This window comes from Euprymna scolopes, chromosome 7 (assembly GCF_053919585.1).
Source record: "Euprymna scolopes isolate OS-2025 chromosome 7, ASM5391958v1, whole genome shotgun sequence".
Lineage (NCBI taxonomy): Eukaryota > Metazoa > Mollusca > Cephalopoda > Sepiida > Sepiolidae > Euprymna > Euprymna scolopes.
Window position 1 is genome coordinate 62,198,246 of NC_136488.1, and position 25,055 is coordinate 62,223,300.

Below are 25,055 nucleotides of genomic sequence, written 5' to 3' on the forward strand. Positions count from 1 at the left end.
TTCTTTGTGCTAAATTAGGCATAGTTGAATAAGAAATCCTTATTGAGTTTTTATTGAAAATGGAACTATATCTGTGGGTATTTGAAAGAGTTTTGTACAATGTTGACGAATTCCTTAGGTATATTAGTTTTGACATTTACACTAAATGGAGGATTAAACCAAATATTTTTCTTTCTCCTGATGCGTCTGGGTGGGTTAGAGGTATTACAATTTTATATATAGATATAAAATCAAAATGTAGAATTTTTACTGATTATTTTGAATACAAACAGAATCCTGGTAGTCAAATTGAGTTGTCGCTCTTGAATTTTAATGCATTCTTAAATAAGATGGTGGCTCTTGATTCCCGTTTTACATGTCATAAAATTTAATTTTCTTTGTTAAAAAAACTACTTCATCAGTTTATGTGACTTTTTGTTCCATAACAAGTATATGCATCACACATATTTGTTTGGACTTTTGTATTTTTGATTTTTAATCAAATCAAATTCTAAATAAAAACTTTTTTTTTTTAATGGACATTACTATTAGAGATATGATTGTAATGTCTTTGCATTTTGATATTCTTTTGTGTAATCTATTGTTTCATGTTGGTATTGTCATTTTGGTGGGTTTGTCTTTGATGTTTGTTTCAATTATTATTAATGTAAAAAAAACTAGGAATTTTATAAAATGTTTTCTTTACAATTTTGTATTGTCATTATTTACATATTAAAAGTTTATTTTTCTTTGAAAAAAATGTTCTAGAAAGAAATAGAAAATATCCGAATTATGGTGTCCTATATTAAATATAAGTGAGAAAGTTAATGACCTCAAGAATTTCTCACCTTTGTTTTAATGGATGTTCTTATTCCCTTGTGACATCATTCAATGTGTGCAATAACAAACTAGATCCAGACATTTATAATATATATTTGTAAAATAGGAGTGAATGAGGAACCATGTCTTCCCCAGTCCATTATATCACCTTTTTTTGTTGTTTGTTTGTTTGTTTTTTATATACACTTTATAAATTCAGTGTTTTGGTTGGGAAGAAATGTGGCATTGAGAGATAAATGTGGTTAATTTCTAATCTTTTTTAACCACTTGAGATAAACCTGGTGTTTCTCTAACAATCAATCATCACAACTCTTAACATTTCCAGAAGTTTTATGTTGTAAATCAAATAAAGTACAGGGTGGTCCATTTAAAAGTAACCAAGAAAATGTAGTAGAAAGGAGGAACATTCTTTTATTGTTTAAATTACCTGTAGTGTTATAACAGAAGCTGGAAGTGCTCCCCGTTGACATCTATGCATTTTTGGGCATGTTTAACGTTTGCAGATACTGCCTGTAGATCTTCTCTGGTGATTCTCCTGATAGCATTGGTAATGTTCTCCTTTAGTCTAGATTGTGAGGATTATTTGCATAAACTGTGTTTTAAAGTTCCTCCCAAAGATAAAAATCACATGGTGACAAGTCCAGGCTATGTGGTGACCATAACCCTTTGCTTATTGTTCGTTCTTCCATAAACGTGTCATGAACTCATGTCAGTAATCTGTGAGACGTGTGGCATGTAGTGCCATCTTGTTGGAAAAAGAATTGTATTTTGTTTTGTGATGTCAGTTGGTCATTAAGAAAAAGATTATAGAGACCGGGCTACTTTTAAGTGGGTCGCTTAAGCTGGAAAAAAAAAATTGATTAGAGAAAGATTAGAGATCGGAATATTTTTACGTGGGTCGCCCTGTAAAATGCTATCTTTATACTGTCTTTGAAAGATGTCTGTACTTTAGTTTGATCCTGACAGTCAGCTTTGTCTTGATGCTGTGTGTTGTACAGTTGGTGTCTTTTTCAATCACATAATAATCCACGTGGTTGCAATCAGGTGATGAGGCAGGCAGATATATTGTTATCCTGATCATATTCCGTTTAACATCCATTATACATGCTGGCATGTGTTGGATGACTTTTAGAAATTGACTTCCAAGCTTACCTAGATTTGGCCAGGTCTTTATCCCTCTTTTTCTAGAGTCCATCTTTATCACTTCCTCCCGTGTTTTTTTTTTGTTTTTAATTTTTTTTACCTTCCCCTGTGAACTAACTCTGCTATTTTAATTTTTATTCATCTACTAACCCAAGAACTGTTTTTTTCTTTGTTTTTTTTTTGCAATGCAGCCATTCTATTGAAGACTTCGTTTCTGCACACATCTGCCTATACTCTTCAGATCTTCTTCTGTAGCATTACAAGTTGATTTTTTTCTTTTTAGATAATTGTTATTTTATCAATTTGCATGAAAAGAGCAATGTAAAAGATGCTTAAAACCGTTTGAATTATGCAAATACCATCAGTAGTTTAAAAGTTATGAGAATTTTAAGTGCCAAAATTTAAGCTTTTCCGTGGACATTTTTCTTTAGAAAAAGTGGGCTAAATTACGGACTTCAACATTTCAAGAAATTCTGTAATTTCGCCACCATTTATTTATTTTTCAACCTATTCTCATGAACCTTGGCAGTCTTATGTAAAATTGTGTGCTTTTTCTGATTATGCAGTCAAATCTTATGTATCTCTTTACCATAAGCCATGAATTATAAATTCAGATGTACAAATTTCAATTTTTTTTTTTTAATGGCGCATGATATCATACAGTGGCTGTCTATTTATGAAACAAAACTAAGTATTATAGTAGTAGCAGGCATTTTCCTGCCTCCTCACCAAAGAGTTTAATCTGGGATGTAGCCATTGAATGCCTTAAGAGCATTCATGGCCGGTATTTACTACTCCCCTCAAAGAAAAAAAAAATTGAGTAGATATGAATTAATCTCAGAAATAAATCCAAGAAAATTTTTCATATAGATTTTGGATTTATGTAAAAGATGGAAATTCCCATAGTCAACCAGAACTTATGCATTTTGGGACCAGTCCAATTTTCAATTTTGTAAATCCTCTCTATCTGGCCCAAAATATACTCCTATTTTCTGAGATGCAACCATAAATCGTACTCTACATGAATCCTCGATGTAACTTTCACAGTACCAGGATACCAGGAATCCTGATAAGCAACAACTATATATTCACCAGTTGATGGTAATTTTTGTCATTTCTATTCTGTTGTTTTACTGAAAATTCAACTATGTAAACAAATAAATAAAACGGTAATTTTTTACCTTGTTTCCACCTTAACATTTAAAATGATTACTTTTTTAGGTTTTAGGATATGCTGAAAACGAATATCACATTTAAATTTCTGCAAATAAGTAGTTTTCCGGATATTAAGCAATGTCATTTCTTATGTTATCGCTGGTGGCCATCTTGGTATACGCAAGCGTGCAAATGCAACCCTGAGAAACTAATGCACAAACGCGCATACCAAGCTGGCCATCAGCAATAATGTAAGAAATGACATTGCTTAATATCCGGAAAGCTACTTATTTGCGGAAAATTTAAATGCGATATTCGTTTTCAGCATATCCGAAAACCTTTAAAGGTAGTCATTTTAAAGAAAAATGTTAAGGTTGAAACATGGTAAAAATTTACAAAATGCTCACAATGAAATTCCTTATCGAGCCGCCTAATTATTATTGTTATTATTATTTAGATATCCTCAGTTAAAAAAAAAACGGGTTTGTTTTAAAGATTCGAAAAAATGGTCTCGACAATGAGTTAAAAATAAATTCAAGTTTCACAATATCTTTTTTATTTAATTGTTAGGTTAAAGTACAGAATAATTTACAAAAAACACTCTTCCTTTCCTATGTTAAGAATGGGTTTCTAAATGTTATTATTTCAGCATGGTAGCGTAAGTGCACAAATACCTTTTTATTTTTTTTGTTTTTGACCACTAAAAAACAAGTACAAATAAGAAGGTAAACGCATGTACTTAGTACATTTTGTTGTTTTTTTAACGCTTTTAGTGCATGTGTATTAAAAGTGTTAAAAACGACAAAATAGTATTGTTTGGAAATCAAATTTGAAAAACTTGAAAATAATTCTTTTAAATTGACAAACTCAGAATAAAAATGACTAGTCTAGTAAGACAGTTTTTTATTTTTAAGAGAATTCTTTAGTAAGCTCAGCACATGACGCACCTGGCAGCTGTTTTTCTGTAAGCGAATTTGAATTTCTATAAAAGATAACATTTTAAAGAAAATTCCACGCTATTACTAATTATCAAATATTTACATATTATACATAAAAAGTATTCTGAAACTATTATCTATATGAAAATGGATGATATATGCCGATTTATCTTATCAATTTTGAAATATTCTTTGTCAACTTTGTTCAGTCATAACTTTGCTTCCTGTGGTCGTATAATCATTTCTCTCTAGTCAATATGTCCAATTTTCATTAGCCAGGTTTCCCTTTCATGCATCATGACACTACATACACATACCACATAGACTCTTTCCTTGGTTGGCAAGGATAATGTTCTGTTTGTTAGTTCAGGGAATTTTTGTCATCCACTCCCAATTCTAGCTATCACATTAGCACCCTGTGCCCCAATGGTATTATCAAGGTAACAAAATTTCTGATCAACATCAATTTTGCCATCCACATAAATTTTCTCCATATCTGAGTGCACAAATCTATTCCTGTTGTCCTTTCTCAACCTACCTGTAATTCCACTGCACTTTTTGTACAGTTAGCGCTTACAAGTATCACAGAAAATTAAGTTGCACTCTACTCCCTTATCACAAATTGATTATAAGAATTTTATTTTTTTCAGAGGATTTCCAACATTCATTAAGGACTGGTAAATTTATGAAAGTTTTGAGACAGCTACCGCTGTTTTTTCTGGACTCATAGACTTTTTTATGATATGTATTAAATGTGTGAGCATGTCATTTATTTAGTTCATTAGTAAAACTTCAGACTTTAGGGTCCTGGTTTTGAGTCTCATTAGGTTTAACCATCCTGATGAATTATAAACAACAAAACATGTCTGTGATTGATAAATATATATAGCGAGAGAGAGAGAACGATCCTTGCCAATAAGATGAAATAGTAAATGTTCTAATATATATACAATAGAACCCTGGGATCTATTTCTGACCACAGTTCCCAATAATTGTATAACGAATGCCCACAGCCCACTCTGGAATGCTGATCACACTGTGATACTGGTAGAAATTGCCCTAAATTCTCAACCCAAAACTGAAGACCCACTGCTCAAAACAACGAGATATTACAAAAAGGCTGTCTGGGAAGCCATCAGAGATCTCATCAGAGATGCCCCATGGGGAAATATCTTTTCTCTTCCAACTGAACAGTATGCAAATGAGACCACTGAATGATTAAAAACGGCAATTGAAGCACATGTGCCCACACGGAAATTCTATAGCAAGCCCCACTGATTTATTTTTACTTGTGCAGCTGCCATTGCTCAAAGGCAGCATGCATACTGCAGATTCAACTGACATAAGTCCAGTTCAAACAGGCAGAAGCATATAGAAGCTAAGACAGAATACACTGAAACAACCAGAAAAGGCATTGAAGCACAGAGATTAGGAACCCGTGATTTTTGGAAAATCTACAACAGTGTAGTAAATAATGGGCAGTCAGTGGTTCTCCCACTATAAAACAATCATGAAGTTGTTTGCACGGCAACTGAGAAGGCTAACTTGCTTGCCAGTCAGTTTGCCCCTAACGCCACATTGGACCCGGCACCTCACTCCCTCCCTGACTTTCCTTTGCAGACAGACGCCACACTAGATGATCTGAAAATCACCCCTTCTCAGGTACATGGTATCATAAAAAACCTACACACCTCAAAAGCATGTGGACCTGATTTCATCCCAGCTGTGCTATGAAAAAAATGCTCCGCTGAGGTTGCTCCAGTTCTCTCCAAACTTTACAACAAATGCCTTAACGAATCTTGCTTTCTTGATTGCTGGAAAACTGCTTCTGTGGTACCAGTTTTCAAGAATTCTGGCAAAAAAACTAACCCATTAAATTATCGCCCCATTAGCATCCTCCTGCTTTTCGCCAAAATATTTGAGTCCATAATTAATTAAGCTCTAGTACATCACCTTACAGCTGCTAAACTCCTGACTGACAATCAATATGGATTTAGGTGATCCCATTCCACAGCAAATATTCTAACTGTAATCTCTGACCATATATACTGTTCACTCGACAAAACAGGGGAGCCTAGAGCGGTAGTCCTCGATATATTTAAGGCTTTTGACAGGGTAAGGCATGATTATCTTCTAAGGAAAATTAGATCATATGGTATCACTGGATGAATACATAATTGCAATTAAATTCTTCTTAAGAGAAAAATCCAGGTTGTCCTCAACAGTTGTACATCTAAACAATGATATAAATGAGGGAGTACCTTTTATTATTCCTGATATTCATAAATGACCTCCCTGATAAAATTTTTTCTGAAATGGGTATATTTTCTGATGACACCACTCTCTATAATAGGCATAAGGGGAAAAATGAACACATATCTAAGGAAATGGCAGCAACACTAGAGGATGACCTCCAATCTGTCGTGGAATGGGGATAAAAATGGATGGTCACATTCAATGCTTCCAAGACTAAACTCATTTCCTTCAATAATTACAAGAAACCTTCTAAATCACCAATAGCTATGGCTGATGATCCATTACCTGAAAGTGCTTCTTTTAAACTCTTCAGCTTAACGTTCACAGGGAACACAAGTTGAAACAGCTACATCGAGAGCATTGCCAAGGCTGCTGCGAAGAAGGTGGGCTCTCTCTACTATGCTAGAAAACTACTTATGCCTAAAAGTATCCTATACTTCTATAAGGCCACCATTTGCTTATGTATGGAGTACTGTTGTCACATTTGGACTGGTGCATCTGTTACTTGTCTCTCACTCCTTGACAGGTTTCAAGAGTTGCCAACCTGATAGGTACTGAACTGTCATCTAGGCTTCAGCCTCTGTCCCATCGACGAAATGTTGCATCCCTTTGCCTGTTCTACAAGTACTTTAATGGTGAATGCTCTGATGAACCACAAGCACTTGTTCCCCCCCGACAAATCAGACAAGCAGCTAAATTCCACCCCTTCACAGTAGAGATCCCTAGTTGTAAGAAAGCCTTCTACTCCAATAGTCTCTTCCCCTAGAACTGCTAGACTTTTGAACTTCCTTCCGGGATTCTGTTTTCCCAACTGTATTGACATGCAGAAGTTCAAGTGTAATGTGAACAGACATCTTGTTACTCATCTCCTTTCATAATATCCTTGCAGCTTATGTCCCCGATAGTAGGCCTCTACTTCAAAGTGGCACTGTGTCCTGTTTAGAGTGAAAATTGAAAAAAAAACAAACAAAAAAAAAAAAAACTTCAAATTAGTAACAAAATGCAGTGCAGTGTATAATACACATGTATATAATCAAATAACATAAATAATACCATAACCAGGGGCCAGAAAAACATATTCCATATTGTAACCGGAAAAAAATGTATTCTAGGGCCACCACATCCCGGGGTTCTACTGTACAAAGTGATCATTATTACTTAAAGTAAATGGTTAAAATTTCTTTAAAATTCAAATGTGAGAAAGTAAGGTTAGACCTTTGCAAATTCACCATCCAATTCAGGTGTGTCTGGTTTAAACAATTGAAAGCAAGATGATGATTTGTTAGATTTGAAACAACTTTTCAAATCTATTTTAACGTTCCCTGTTTTTTCCTCATCTAAACAATTTTTTCCTTTTTACTTCAGCTTCCTTAAATCGCTCTAGACCTAGTTATGCGGCTTCTCGTGCGCCATTGATATCCCAGAACGGACAGTTGGCAGTCAATAATGGCACTGATGACAAAACGAAATGCGGAAATCAAGGTAACATCAAAATCAATAACTCTTTATTTCTTAGAGTTTATTTCATAAAGTCTTGTTTTATTCTTAATTTCTTTAAACTTAAAATCTGGAGGTTTTTTTTTTTTTGTTTTGTCTTTCTTGACGATTGATTACTATTAGCTTTTAGTTCTATATCCCACCTGTCTATATGAAACCTCTATTTCTACACTTAATAATTTACCAATCCTGGTGCTACCAGATCAGGCTGCCCTGTGGCTTCCTGAGACGAAATGCACCTACATTGACGTTTTTTTTTTGTTTTCTGATCTTTTTTGTAAAACTTAATTATGTTCTACAAAACCAAAAACAAAAACAACAGCCTATTTCCCCCCCCCCCCTTTTTATTTTATTTTTTCCTACCTTACTCCCGGTCCTGGATATGACCTTAAACTACATCCGATGGTGAGGTCCGGCTTACGGGCTTGGGGAGTGTGGAGCCACCTCTTAATTGCCATTGCTCCCAGGTCCACCCTGACCCGGAGTGGTAGTACCTGTTAGGGTCCCAACTATGGGTTAAATAAAAACAGATTTTAAAAAGGAAAAGAAACAACAAAAAAAGAAAGAAAAAGAAAACAAATATATTCTATTAAATTATCTATTTATTTATTTTTTTTTTTTTTTCCCTGTCGGTAGGGCATGAGAACAAACCGACTGCCCCCCTGCAGAGGGTAAAAATCCCTCAATGGGGCAACCAGTTAGCCGTGGGTTGCTACCCGTAAAGTCTTAGGACGTGATCCTGGTGATTGAGCGAACCTAAACCAGGATACATAGAAGTTTAGGCACCGCAACACATTACTTTGGCCCTTACTTCGATTAGACGGGCGGTCGGAGAGGCCCGATCCGACCAATCGGCCAGTCACGCCAAGCCCCACCATATATTGCCCATTCCAAAAACTCACTACTAATACAACACATCCCCCCTCTCCCACAAATAACCCTACTCCCTAATATATGATGGAAAGCGGTGGCTGAGGGTCAATCGATTAGGTGTGAATATCGATGACGAAGCTGTAAACCCCTCAGGATTGCTACAGATCCCATAGCAATATCAAGAGAGAACAGATAATCATTATGATACCACCGAAGTCAGTTATATCATCATTGTATCCCTGTAGAGGCTGGGCGAATGGGTTTTCCCCCAGGCTCTTCCCAAATAGGATTCCGAGGTGGGTGGGGAACAAAGATGACGAAAAAAGAAAACAAAATATATGGCTTATTCCTCCCAAAAACCACCCAACCACCCAAAGAGAACCCACTCTGATGTCTCTGACATCAGTAGCTCTGACGAAGAGACGATAAAACCAAGGAACTCAACATTCGTAGTAATAGAATCAATGGAGGAAACTCCTTTGAGCAAACTATCACCTTTTAAAATTGAAAAAAATCTTAAAACTCTAAAACCAAAGTCTATTAAAAAACAATTTAACGGCAGCCTACTAATAGAAACCCATAACGAAGAACAAACTAAAGAAATATTGAAACTAAAATTATTTGAAAACATCAAAGTCAAATGCTACAGACATCCAACCCTAAATACCTGCAAAGGAGTAGTGAAAAGCCACGAACTTGCACTTTGTCCCTTGGAGGAAATCAGGACAAACTTACAGAAACAGAATGTGTTAGATGTTCGCAGAGTTCAAATTAAAAAAAACAGTGAGAAAATCGATACCAATACATATATACTAACTTTCGATTCCCTCACCATACCCAAAGAAGTGAAAGTCGGATATATGAAAATAAATGTAGAAATTTATATTCCAAACCCCCTCCAATGCGTCAAGTGCCAGAAGTTTGGACACCATCAAGATCGGTGCACACGATTACCAGTGTGTGGAAGATGTGGAGAAAGTGGCCCACACATTGACTGCAGAAAAGATTTCAAGTGTGCCAACTGCCTGGGAAACCATGGCGCTGGCTCTAGATATTATGAAATATGGAAAAGAGAAAAAGAAGTGACCAAACTAAAACATATAAAGAATATATCCTACCCAGAGGCCAGGAAAATCATCGAAACTAAAACATATGCAGATGCAACAAAAAAAACTAATCCAATCAACAATCAAAATGGTCATATACATGTAACGGATACAATTGACAAGAAAATTGATGTCCTAAGCAAACTAATAAAGGAAATGAAAGAACTATTAGAAGAAATGAGGAAAATGAATAGTGCAATGTCTGCAACCAATCCAAGGATAATATTAAGTAAAGACACTACTGAACCACAAAAAGAAACAAAACCACAAACCATTTCTACAAAAACAACCGAACAACCATCAAACACATCACAAACCAGAAAAGAATCAAAAATCCCCCCAGACAAAAAAAAAAAAACAAACAAAAACAGGAAAAGAAAGATCCCGATCTATATCTCGAACAGGGACTCCGACAGAAAATAGATTTGAGGGATTGGAGACGATGGAAGTTGAACACAATTCCAAATGATGAACAAAATATTACAATGGAATATCAGAGGGATAAAAGCAAACCAAAATGAACTCGCATTATTAATAACAAATATGAGCCCAGCACTTGTCTGTCTACAGGAGACCTTTCTGAAAGAAAATAATACCATCAACATAAAACACTACACATCTTACAACTACATAAATAAAGATACGGACAGAGCTTCTGGAGGCACATCAATACTTGTGAAGAATGAAGTCCCTCAAAGACAAATAAATATAAACACAAACTTGCAAGCAATTGCAGTTTCAGTGACTCTACATAGAACTATAACACTTTGCTCAATATACATCCCTCCAAAAGATACAATCAACGAAACTGAGATAACTCAATTAATAAAACAACTCCCTAAACCCTTTTTTCTACTAGAAGATCTCAACAGTCACAATGTAATATGGGGAAGTAAAGAAACAAATAAAAAAGGAAAAGAAATAGAAAACATAATAAATAAAAATAATCTATGCCTCCTTAATAATCAAAACTACACCTATATGTACCCAGCAACAGGTACTTTCACCGCCATTGACCTTACCTTATGTGATCCTTCCATATATATGGACTATGACTGGAAAGTACACAATGACACCTGTAGGAGTGATCATTTCCCAATCATCCTGGAAAGTCTAAGTACTAGCACTGAACAAAAAACACCCAAATGGAACCTACATAAAGCGGATTGGGAAGACTTCCAGGAACAGTGCAAAAACCAATTAATTATCGAAAAGAATGATGAAGATGACCATTTGAACTACTTCATTAAAACACTCACAAACATAGCAAATAATACCATACCGAAAACAACCAAAACCAACAATCACAACAAACCTTGGTTCACAAAAGAATGCAGAAAAGCCATCAGAGCTCGACAAGCTGCCTTGAGAAAATTCGAAAAGTATCCAACAAGCGAAAATCTGGATTTCTTCAAAAACAACAGAGCAAAAGCCAGACGAATCATAAAGGAATCCAAAAGAACAACTTAGAGAAATTATATATCCAAAATTAATGTGAATACCAAGGCGAAAACAGTTTGGAACATGATGAGGAAAATAGAAGGAAAGTGTAGTAGTACACCAATATCCCACATCTCTAAAGGCAACAAAATATACACCGATCAAAAAGACATTTCCAATAACCTGGCAGATAATTTATCAAAAATTTCATCATGTGACAGACAAACAGAGAAATTCAAAAAGATTAGAGAAAAGGAAGAGAAAAAGAAAATTCTATTTAAATCACAAAATACTGAAAAATACAACCAACCTCTTACCTTGCCTGAATTAAAAGAATCGCTAACCAAATCCCATGACACAGCTACAGGGCCCGATGAAATTCCATATGAAATCCTCAAAAAACTTCCAGAAACCTCAATGAAATACCTACTTGAAATTTTCAATATTATATGGTCCAGTGGAAACGTACCCGAGACCTGGAAAGAGGCCACAATAATACCAATCCCCAAATCTGAAAACTCAAACATCTAATCCCAATCAAGTAACGTCTCAGATCCATTGAATTTCAGGCCAATAGCTCTAACAAGCTGCATTTGTAAGACCATGGAAAGGATTATAAACAAAAGACTAATCTGGTTCCTGGAAACAGAGAATCTTATTACAGAATTTCAAACAGGATTCAGGAAAAACCGAAGTTCAATAGACCACATAGTCAGACTTGAAACCTTCATCAGAGAAGCCTTTGTAAGGAAGGAACATTTAACAGCAGTGTTTTTTGACATGGAAAAAGCCTACGATACTGTGTGGAAGTACGGTGTTACAAGGGATCTGAAGGCACTTGGACTAAAAGGCAGAATGCCAATTTTTATTGAAAATTTTTTAAAAAATAGACGGTTCAGAATAAAGGTTGGCACAGCTCTCTCGGACTTGAAAGAACAAGAGAATGGAGTACCTCAAGGGAGTATACTGTCAGTGACCCTGTTCAGTATCCGAATTAACAACATTGTAAAAAACCTTAACCCTGGGGTAGATTGCTCCCTATATGTGGATGACTTCCTAATATGCTGTAGATCTAGATATATATCTATAATAGAAAGGAAGCTTCAATTGTGCTTAAACAAAGTAATGAGATGGACGAAAGAGAATGGATTTAGATTCTCCAAAAGAAAAACGAAATGCATGCATTTCTGCAAACTAAAGAACATGCATAATGATCCTGTCCTAACGATGGAAGGAATGCCCATACCCGTTACTGACCAGTACAAATTCTTAGGGATTTTATTTGATAAAAAGTTAACATTCATCCCACACATAAACTATCTGAAAAAAAAATGTAACAAAGCTGTAAATCTTTTGAGAGTGGTAGCACATACCGATTGGGGTGCAGACAGGGAAACACTCCTTAAACTTTACAGAGCACTAGTCCGCTCAAAGCTAGACTACGGTTGTTTCATATATGGATCAACCCGAACATCATATATAAAAAGCCTAGACCCTATTCACCATACTGGCCTAAGATTGGCCCTAGGAGCATACAGAATTTCCCCCGTGAACAGTCTATACACGGAAGCACATGAACCCTCACTAGATCTAAGGCGAGAAAAGTTAGCCCTTCAATATTTACTGAAACTGAAGTCTTGCCCAAACAACCCTGCATACCAATGTACCTTCTATCCTAAATATGAAGAACTCTTTAACATGAGAAGAAAAACTATCAAAACGTTCGGGCTCCGAATGAAGGAAAGCATTGAAGAATCGAAAATTCCAATCTCCAGCATTCACAACTTCATACTGCCTAAAACACCCCCATGGACCATAAAACAAGTTGAAATAAAACTCAACCTAAACAAAAAGTCCAAATCTACCACAAACCCTATTGAATACCACGACGAACTTCAACATTTAAAATTACAATATTCAGATTATACCTTTATCTACACAGACGGGTTTAAAAGCAACAATCACACTGGATGTGCAGCAACGTACCATAAAACCACAATGAAGAGAAATCTTCAAAATGAAGCATCTATATTCACTGCAGAGACTATAGCTATCGATCTAGCACTCAACATAATTTCAGAGGAAACCACCAAAAACTTCATCATTCTCACAGATTCTCTATCAGTCCTATTATCTATACAAAATCAAAAACAAGAAAATCCACTAACAACAAAATTAATAGAAAAAATCAATATCCTTTCAACTACTAAAAACATTATTCTTGTCTGGATCCCCAGCCATGTGGGGATCAAAGGCAATGACAGGGCAGATATAGCTGCAAAAAGATCTTCTCAACTTCCAACTGACAATTTTAAGATTCCACATACTGATCTTAGACCCCAGATAAAAGCATACAAACAGGAAAAATGGCAACTGCGGTGGAGTCAGCAAGAGGGCAACAAATTATACTCAATCAAACCTGAACTTAAGGAACGATGTCCGGACATCAAGAGATCACGCCGAGAAGATGTGATACTGACTCGGCTGCGCATAGGGCACACCAACTTTACTCATTCTTATATACTAAATGGAGAATCGGCGCCAGAGTGCATCCCATGCCAGGAGACACTCACAGTAAAACATATCCTAGTTGAGTGTGATGACCTTGCCCCAACTAGAAAATTATATTATACAGAAAGCAATATGGAAGACCTTTTTGAAAAGGTCAACTCAGCAAATATTCTAGCATACCTAAGGAAAATAAATTTATATAAGAAAATTTAAGGAAATTTAAAGTCACCCAAATATACACATCCATGTATAAATACAACATTTAATTTCCTAGTTCCATTTTATAAAAAAAAGGGAGGAAAGGCTGAAAAAGTCATTCCCCCCCCCCCTCCCAATAAAAAAAGTTTTAAAAAAAAAAAAAAAAAAAAAGGACTCCGGCATTAAATGACCACATAGGTTGATATGCCGTAAAACCAATCAATCAATCAATCAATCAATTTACCAATCATTGTTCAACATTCTCACATCGCATATTCCTTCACCTTTGCTCCCCTCCAACTACTACCACTTCCTACGTTTTGTATATTTGATCTAACTTTGTTCAATAAATGCTAATTCTATACAGTTTCATGGTACTTTTTAGTAATACACATCCAATAAAATGTAAATACTTTCATTTTATTTTTCACTAAAGCATTATGATCTTCAGTGAATAAACTAAAAATATTATTTTTTTATTCAACAAAAGAAACTATTGATTTTATTTTGTATTTAAGTGTATTCCGTAATGTTGTTTCACAGAACAAACTAAACTGTTTTTTTTTTTTGTTTTTGTTTTTTTACCCTAATCCTAACCTACCTTTTTAGTAAAGCTAAATGAGAAGATATCCAAAAAATTTCAAATGCAGTTATAAAACTAATAAGGTTATCGAAAACTTAATATTTTTAATTGATTGCAAAATAGTAATCTGGCGAGTAAATGTGCTTTTTTATTTCTGTTTTAGTAAAATTCATAATCGAATTTGCTTCTTCATTTGCAGCTGGATTAGCTTACATCACAATTGCAAATCTATGGATACTTTTTTGTAAAAATCACTAGTTTTATTTATTTTATTTTTTTTTACATAGGCATTACCACTATCAAGGCCCAAGACCACTCGAGGATAAGGGTTAAGAGTGTGCAGTAGTCAATTGAACAATACAGTAATTGTTAGTAATGGAAATTTGGTAAATTTGTTAACTTAAGTGGAACGGCTCAAGAACTTGTTTACGTTGGACTTGAAGACAATTAGGAAAACGGAAGACAGTTCCACAAGCGTGCAGTTCTAAGAAAGAAGCTTTTTTCATGGAATCTACATTTAGGTTTAGGCACAGATAAAGAGTTAGGGGAATTATCAATGTTTTCAACTAGAAGAGTGTTTCTTGTGAAAGTTTGGCGGAGGGGGGGGGGCATAGATTGAAGCTCAGTCGAGCACTTGCCATGAAAATAACGATAAAGCAGAGACAAACTCTCAACATCTCTTCTGTGAGATAGAGGTTGCAGAGAAGAGAAAAGGACATCTCCTACGAGGCTACAAAGTCTATTTTGAACTCAAGGCAGGACAAGTCCTTTCTAGCAGTTCCTGCCCAAATGTGGCAACAGTACTCCATCTTTGGACATACTTGGCTCTTATATAGATAGAGAATTGCATCAGCAGTGAGATGTCTACTGGATCGATAGAAGGGTCCCACCATTTTTCCAGCGGCTTTGGCAACATTTAATGTATGTGTTCCATTTCAGATCAGGAGTAAAAGTCAAGCCCAGAAGCTTGTCAAAACATGAGGTCTCCCCATGACAAGAGCCATTCATTTCAATTGATGCTAGATGAGGATCAGAATGTTGATGATGTAAAGATAGAAGCTTGGTTTTAGATGCATTAAAAGTAACCAGCCACTTCTTTCCCCATTGTACCACATGCTCAAGATCAGAGGAGAGAGAATCGGAAAGAACTTGGTCATTTACGATCTTAGATGTGCTGCCATAGATGGTAGTGTCATTAGCATAAATGTCTACGAATGATGTAAGGATGTGATTTGGAAGATCATTAATGTAAATCAGGAAGAGAGTTGGGCCCAGGATGGACCCCTGAGGGACTCCAGCATTAATACTGTGAGCTTCTGATTTCTGGCCATCAACTACTACTCTTATGAACCTGAACCAGAGAGAAATGGTTTAATAATTGAGAAGACATTTCCAGCTATACCATAGCTAGAGATCTTGTGAATTAAACCTTTATGCCATACCCTATCAAAGGCCTTTGATATGTCAAGAGCAATTGCCCTAGAAAGGTTGCCTCCGTCGAGAGATTCGCTAACCCTATGAGATATAACTGTAAGCACATCTGCCGCAGATCCAGCAGAACGGAAACCATATTGTGTGTCACTAAGAAGGTTATTTTTGCTGAGATGCTTGATTACTTCTCTATTTAACAGATTCCAGCAACTTATTCATGATGCACAGGAGACTTATTGGCCTGTACTGAGAGGGAAATGAGCGATCACCTGAGTTCTTAAATACAGGGCATACTGATAAGATTTTCCAGGGTGATGAGAAGCAATTCTCCTTAAGACAATGTTTAAACAGTTTTTTAAGTATGGATGCTAGTTCTGGTTGAAGTTTTTTGAGTACTATAATTGAAATACCATCAGGGCTTTATTGGAATCAAGGTTTTTGATTAGCTTGGCAACATCACGTACAGATATTTGTATATCACATAGCGTGTTTTCTGATACAGGAGGAAATATTGGGGGTTGGCGGCCTTGGTCGCAAAGGGTAGAATTAGCTGCAAAGTTCTTGGCAAAGAGTTTAGCTTTGTCTGATGCTGATGAGATTACCTCAGGTCCATTGATGATAGTTGGGATAGAGCACATGCTTCTGTTCAGGATTCTGTTTGCTGTTTGCCAAAACTGGTGGGAACCAAACCGCTGTTCAGCTACTTTGGACTTGACGAACTGGGCATACAACTCTCTTGCATTCTTTATTACTTTCTTACAATGGTTGCTGGCAGTCCTGAAAGCGGCTTTAGTTTCAATACATCTATTACGTTGGAAGCAATGGAAAAAGTGATTTCTGTGCACAATGGCAGCAGCACATTCTGGAGAGAACCACAGATGGCTGTTAGGTTTTTGCTGGAACTTTTTTAAGGGTATGAAACAGTCTATACCTACAATTAACCATTCTGTCAGGTCTGATACTATAGAGGACACATCCTTTTTAAACATGGAACGCAGAGGTAGATCTGATATAAATGTACGTAAACTATCCCAGTCAGCCATAGTGTATCGATATACTGTACGATGGAAAGGTACGTCTGAGGACTTATTACATTTAATTTTTATTTTAATTGATACAACAGAGTGGCCAGAAGATCCAAGAGAAGACAGAACAGAAACTGAACATAGTTCAGGGCAAATTGTGAGAAAAAGGTCTAGTAGACTCGCATACTGGCCGTCAGTGTTGAGCACATAGGTGGGTTCATGAACAATCTGAGTGAGGTCATAAGCAATGGAGAAATTATGACGGAACCTCCCCTCATCATCGGTCTTGTTTGAGTGGATGAAATAGTGAATGAAAAGAAGCATGACTGTTAATTTGTCTTGTTCAGCTTGGTTTGTTCTTTGCTTACCACATTGCTATCTATTGCTATATTTTTGGCATAATATTACCGGCCATGATTACAAAGATTTGAACGATTATATTTATAGTCAGGGGTGGTAGGAGCAAGCTAGTCGAGTACCAAAAGCACTGTATAAAATATACTGAATCTCTTTGAATTTTTTCAGTAATATTTTTTCTTCTTGACACAAGTCCTGACTGGATTAATATTGCTATTCTTTGCCTAGAATTCTTTATAAATTCAAGTTTATCTTACTGTATGGGTATTATTAATTTTTGATTGGGGCAGCTACATTTAATATTCACGATTAGATAATTTTCTTTTCTCTGATAGTTATTGTTTTTACCATCTCTTTTTGGATCATTTTTCTATTACAAAAATGTCTCTCTACTCAAAACTATATTTACCAAGACTGAAACAAATATACTGGATGTACCCATCACCGTTTGTTCACCTTTATAAATTTTTGAATAAAATCAAACTGTTAAGGGTTTCTTGTATGACTAAAAAGTAAGTCTCTTAACCATTTCTGTTGATAATATAAAAGTAAACAAACCTATTTTCATATCTGATTTCTACATTTGATTGTGATTTCTGAATTAACTAAACAGTCACTCTTTCTCTGAGACATTAAAAACTAGTGGTTGAATAAATACACTTTTAGAAAGGATGAGAGAAAAATAAATGAGAGATATGCGACTTGTTCAGTTTAAAAAAAATTTTAATAGAATTTTATTTTTTTATTTGTTTTTTATTAATTTTTATTTTTTTAGATATGACTATCTTAAAATTAAGGATTATTAACTAAACTATATAGGAAAGACGTCCCTCTTTTATGAGGATGAGTTTTATAGAGACGTCCCTCTTTTATGAGGATGAGTTTAGTAAATTATCTTCCTCTGACAATTTAATTTCTTTAAATAGCAATACACATGAAAAAATTTAAATGGCTTAAAATATTTCAATATTGGTATATATATATATATATATATATATATAGAAAGAGCTTGATAATCTAAGAAAGAATCTTTTTAAATTTTTTAAATCCAATTAAAATCAAGGAAGTTATGACTATTTTTATGCCCTGCGCTTTTGGGTATTTTCCCCTCTTTAAGACCATATGCGTTTTGTCACATTTTTTGCACTACTTTTTCAGTAAAAATGCTATAGCTTTGTTAAAACATAAGACTAAGCAATGAAATTTGCTATATAAGTGTATTTATGTGCAAGGAATCTGAATATGCTACTGAAAATCTCCAGAAATTAATGGTTTCCAAATAATCTGCAGTAAATTCACATAAATATGCTACGATTGCTTAAAAATGCCATGTATTCATTAAAAGAAAAGAAGTTAGAGAACTCAAAGTTTAGTTGTAATGCATTTTATGTGCCAAAAACTGAAATCGAAATCTAGGATTGGTTAAAAATGAATATATTGCAATATTTCTTTGGTATTATTGTAGATTAATACCTTCTGTTACCCCTCCCCATCTGACCACCTCTCCAAAATATGTGATTCTACCTTTTATAGAAAATTGCATGTGAACAACTTGAAAAACTTTAATAAAAGATAAACAAAAATTATTTTAGAATTAAATGTAAAATGATTTCCCATTTTGAATCATTCGAGCGCTTTAGGGCAGTTACCCCTCCCTTTTTTTTTTTTCCAATGATAGATAAATCCTGTGTGTGTATTTTTTGTTTGTTTGTCTGTTTGTTTTCTAAAAGGCGATTATGCGTGGTTTTAAGAGGGTCTTTGTGCAATTATGAGAAGGAAGGTTGCCACTCTGACTTTGGGTTAATGATAGGGCTAAGGAAAATTATGCATGAACATCCTTGATAGAAACAAGACAAAAACAATTTTAGAATTTAGAGTGGGGGTTGGTTTCACATAAATGTAAAATAATTCACCATTTCAAGACTATCCTAGCGTATTAGGACAGTTGACCATTTTTGGGGGGAGGGGGGGGGGGATTAATCATGTGCACTTTTCTTCAAACGTTTTTATGCTTTTTCTTTTTTTACGTTTATATGAGCTCACAGGGGAAGTTTGTTCAGTGAGGAGCTCTGCCACTTGTACTTAGCATTATTGTTAAGGCTAAAGGTTTTAGGAGGAGGCTTGCCACTCGTACCTAGGATTAGACATAGAATTAAGCGTTTTTTTTGTTTTTTGTTTTTTTAAGAGGGCGTTTGATACCCATTGGGAAACTTTACAAGAATTATGGCAAACAGACAAAAATAAATGTTATTTAAAAAAGTGACGTCCCTCTAACAGAAAACATGATGCTTGGAAAAATATCAAGTATTTAAATTCTATGTAAATATAAAAAAAGAAACAAGTTTTTGCTAAAGCTGACAAATTGTTAAAAAAATTTTAATTAATGTTATTTGGATTTTTGATTACATTTCATGTCCTTTCCTACCGTTGTTATTTTTTAACTGAGCACCTCCTACAAATATTTAAACATTGATTATTTTTTTTTATTTTTTATTTTTAATAATCAGGTAGATTAGTTTCCAATCGATAATAATTCACTGAAAACATTTTTTTTAAGGGACGAATATTAGAAGTGTGTTACCGTTCGTAATCGTACACGTGAACCAAAACATATTCACATTTTCGCTTGTTAAAATATTTTAAAATTTACTACTACCCAATTTTTAAAATTATTTGTATGGTTGATAACAAAATAGCTCTAACATGTAAGAATTTTTTTTTTATCACCAGATTTTCAATTAAAAAAAAAATCGATTTGGAATAAAAATAAACAACAAAAACAAATGTCTGTTTACACCATGTTATCGCTGCTGCTACTATCACTAATACTACAGAAGTCTTGAATCAAATTCATAACAATTTTTTCGGATATTATGTTTTTAAATTGCTACGTACCACTAGAGAAAACACTGTCCAATCATCTTTTTAACGAATAAACATAGTAAAAAGATTGTTTAATTTAATAGTGAGTGTCCGAAGAAATTTTTTTTCAAAATTTTCAATACTCACCATTTTGAAATCTTTTTTTTTTTTTTTAACGCAACAAAAAAACGAGTCGTCAAATGAATTTCGGCCACTTGAAATTATTAAAAATGACATCTCTTTTGGCTAATTTCCAGATTTCATTAAAAAATTCTTTACAGAAACACGGTACGAATGTTTAGAAATGGGGGGGCAGGGGGGGAGTCATTACAAACACTTACCGAAAATGCTGTTTTATGCTGTTCACATTTTTATCACTTTATTTGCTTAAAATTCTAAAATTATATAATGTATGTCATTATTTACTAATTCATTTGAAAGTATATTCATTTCTGAACAAAACGGTATTTTGAAGACTTAAAGTGCTTTGGTTTTTAAAATATGACCATTTTAGCAGAAACCCCTTGAAATCTGTGATTATCCAAAGCGTTTTAACGGCCATGTGTATTGCTACTTTAAACATATGAGATTCTATATTTATTTATTTTATTTTTTTTTAAGGGGTATCTACTTTTTAGTGGATGATGTGTAGTTTTACAAAGGTTTTTGTTTGGAGGAGGAGTTCTATTTCATTTTTAGTCTAATAGCTGCTTTCAGACGGAAGTTACTAAAAGCCACTTTTAGTATTTTACTCAAATTTTTTGCCTTAAATTTTTTTATTTTATTACAGGACGTCGGAAATCCAATTGTGTAAAGGAAGTGGAGCGGATAAAACAGAGACGGGAGGAAAGGAGAGCTCATCGACAAGCTGTCCGTGAATTACATGATACAGAATATGACACAAGTGACCCAAACTGGGAGTTTTTGTCTATGATTAGGTAATAAGATTATTTTCCATTAAATGCGGTTTTATTCATGTGAAATCGGCATGCATTATTTTTTATTTTTATTTCTTGTTTTAATAATGATACTATTTAATATAAACTAGTAAGACGCACATCTTAGCATTGTCTTTGAAAATTGAAAAATCAATGAAATTCCTGCTCCCAACCCTGGATCCTGTGATTAGTGTTGACAATTGGAATCTGAAAAGTAGGAGCTTTTTGGGGTATTGAAATTGGAAAAATTTAGCCTAATTTCTGTTTCCAAAAACGATTCTTAAAAAAAATGTAAAACTTAATTTTCCATTGCTGGTACTAATGATAAAATCATATCGTATGAATTCAAAAATTCCATTGTTTGCATTGGTTTCCCTGATATTTTTCTGATCTAGAAAGATATCGGGGACTTACGGGAGGGACCACAAGAAGGTTGGCAATATTCTAAGTGAAAGTGATTTTTGTGGAATGAACTGGATTTGAACTTGGAACACCTAGGTCATCAGTCCGTCGTTAACCACTTGACCACTGTCACCTACCTAATAGTAAAATGGTGGCTATTGTTAAGCTAGCAATAAAATTAAAATTTATATATCACTAGCAGGCTGCCCGGCATTGCCCGGTCGTAAAATACGCTTAAATATATTTTGATTAATGCAGATTTCATATTATATTATATTGGACCCAATATATAATGATGATTTTAAAAGTTAAAAAAAAAAAAAAAATGACTAGAGCACCACTACCGAGAATCAAAACCAAAACTTTTAGCTTATGATTTACTTTTTTCTTTTCTTTTCGTTAATGCTTGAGCTATGAAAACATGTTTGCTGCAAGGCTAAAAATTAAAACCTGAACCAATAGCTGTTACGTTATACATGCATATTCGTAATGCCGTCGTTCAACCATCACCTGGTAAATTCCATATTTTTAAAGTTTTCACACTTTTGCACCAATTTTTCCCTGGCTAAAACGCAAATATAAAGTTTTGAGTTCGAATACCCTATATATTAAATTTCATGTCTGTAGACCAAAAACTGACAGGAGTTTGGTAGGCAAAATTTTTTAAACAAACAAATATATATATATATATGTGTGTGTGTGTATATATAAGTTAGAAAAGCATTTCATCCAAGATATGAAAATTGTTAAACAAAATGTTTTTATTATAGGCTTTAAAATAAATGTACAAGATTCAATTTGAAATTTATTTATCTTCAAAGTGCACTTTTATAAATTTTACAAAGTAAGGTATAAAAATTAATTTAAATTGAATCAAAAAATTACTTTGAATTTATTTTATGTAATGTACATTTTGTTGCACTTTAAAAAAAAAGTCATTGAAAATTTTATATCTATATCATTAATTGCTAGATGAAAGATAATGTTTTTAAATTGAATGTACATAACATAAAATAAATCCAAGGTAATTTTTTGGTTCAATTTAAATTAATTTTTATATCTTACTTTGTAAAATTTATAAAAGTGCACTTTGAAGATAAATAAATTTCAAATTGAATCTTGTACCTTTATTTTTAAAGCCTATAGTAAAAACATTTTGTTTAACAATTTTCATGCCTTGGATGAAATGCTTTTCTAACTTGTATCTTATCTTTTTAAGATTATATTTTAAAACTCCCCTTCTCTCTATTTCAGTTTGTATTTCTCTTCACACCACAACTCATTTTTGCAACCCCCTCTTTGTATTATTAAATGTCTGAATATTCTCTCTGTTTCAGTTTGTATTTTTCCTCACACCACAACTCATTTTTTGCTAACCCCCTCTTTGTAATACAGGTCTGAATGAGAAAATCTTTAAAATAACTTTTTTAGATTAAATTTTTTAAAACTTCTTTCAGAATAGAGAATCTTTAAAATTTGATAAGGAACATATTTCATATAGGTTTCATTAACAAATATTCAGTACATAACGAGAAAAATAGAGATGAAAATTTCAAAAGGACTGTATAACTGGTTACGGTCAATAGTAGTCCCCGCCAGCGAAAGTCTTTGTTATTGTTATTCTGTTATTATTTAAAACATTTTGTGTCCTCTTTCACGCAAGGACTAATATATATATATATATATATATATATATATATATATATATATATATATATATATATATAGAGAAAGATGTTTGTTTACTATAACCTTTTACATAAATATTGTGCAAATATAAATCATGTAGAATATCCGTATGAATATAATTACATGTAATAGTTAACTAAAGATGACATCCCATAAGAAAACCGAAAAACTAATAAGGAATTAATTAAAATGAATGTTTAAAAGAATATGCAAATTAGCTAGATCTTTTGCAGATAAATGCAATTCCACAACTCATGTTTTATTTTCTTTTTAAATAAAAAAAAAATGTTTTTAATATGAATATCAATGCACATAAAACCCCAAATTTATAGGAGTATAGATAATGATATAAACATGCTATGTAAATTTATTTTACTTATGTCGCAAAACAAAAAAAAAATGAAATTTGGGTTTCTGTCTGGTTATTCAGCATTGACAAGTCTGACAAGAAGTGACTAAAAAGTGAAAAAAAAAATAGCTTTTACTTAATAAAACCATCAGTATTATTATTGTAGATGAGTCTCTGGCAAAATTTCTCATCTAAGCAAGAAATTCTACGTTTTTTTAGGTGCTTACTTATGAATACTCTTAAAAAACTTAATGAAAGAAATATATGACAAAATAGCCACGCACGTTTTTGTATGTCCTTTTTTCGACGGAGTCCTGGGGGGGGGGTATTATTTTTTATAACTTTTTATATACTCCCTAGATTGTAATATCTACAATTTGTGAAGGGACATCGTATCTAGATTTATTTTGATCGACTTTTATAAAATTCACCCTATTCCTTCCTTTCGCGTGTCTGTCTTTTGTATAAAAGCGAAACTAAAGCCTTTCGTGCCGGGATGTCCAGAAAGTAATCGGCTTTGATCAATATCGGGGAAAACCCCTCATATCAGACAATTGCTATTCATTTGGACACTCCCTTTTTGTGCGGAGCTGGTTTTACCCACCATCGTGGGGAAACAAATAAATGAAACAGCAGAAAGTTTAACTGGCTTTCCAGCCAACGTTCATTTCTGCATTCACTTAGTCAACTTTTTGATTGACATCACTGAATTTCAACGCTTTCACTTTTGTTTCTTTGTGTTGAGTAACCAGTAATGGTTTGCTAGTGCTTTTTTTTGTTAATGAATATGCTTATGAGAATGAAACTTAGAAAATTCTGTGTAGCTTAATTGTCATATGTATATTTTCATAACTTACTATCTAGCTTTACTTGCGTATTGAGCACTGTTGAAGTAAATACTGAAAATAGATACCTGAAATATTATATTTCATAAAATTTTATGTTGAGACATGAAAAAAATATGTATCTATTTTTATTTTTTTTCTTCAGGGAATTCCAAAACAGTTTGGATTATCGTCCTCTCACTGGCTCAGATGCTGTAGAAGATCACCAAATTTGTGTTTGTGTTCGAAAGAGGCCACTGAATAAAAAGGGTATGTTATTATCAGTGCCATTCGATTCATCTATTTTGCTGTTGAGTGATTATTTATATGCAAAGCATCATGAAAAACAAAGAATGTTTATTTTATTTTTTAACTACTTATTAAACAGATAATGTAAATTTTTTTTGGTTAAAAAAAATTTTTTTTTAAAAAGTACATTTAATTCAATTGTTAGTTTCCCCACCCTCTCAAGTAGTTCTATTCCTGGTTCTCATCATATTTAGCTTAATGTCTATTTTACATGCTGACATGTGTTGGACAGCTTTTATAAATTGACATTCAAGTTAACCTATCTCTATGTTTGGTGCTACCAGATCAAACTGATCTGATTTTTAAAACCAAAAACCAAGATTTGTTTTTTTCCCTTTGTAAAACTCAAC

The 25,055-nt window shown here is 33.7% G+C and overlaps 1 protein-coding gene across 2 annotated transcripts in view; it reads left to right on the forward strand.

The window, feature by feature from the left end:
* The window catches only part of LOC145279763 (kinesin-like protein KIF2A), a 139,602-nt gene that overhangs the window by 60,142 nt on the left and 54,405 nt on the right, over nucleotides 1–25,055 (forward strand). For both annotated transcript variants that reach the window (XM_080131070.1, XM_080131071.1), the window contains 3 exons: nucleotides 7,677–7,793; nucleotides 20,985–21,132; nucleotides 24,563–24,666. In XM_080131070.1, the coding sequence (XP_079987196.1) occupies nucleotides 7,677–7,793; nucleotides 20,985–21,132; nucleotides 24,563–24,666 (369 nt within the window). The remainder of the gene's footprint in view (nucleotides 1–7,676; nucleotides 7,794–20,984; nucleotides 21,133–24,562; nucleotides 24,667–25,055) is intronic.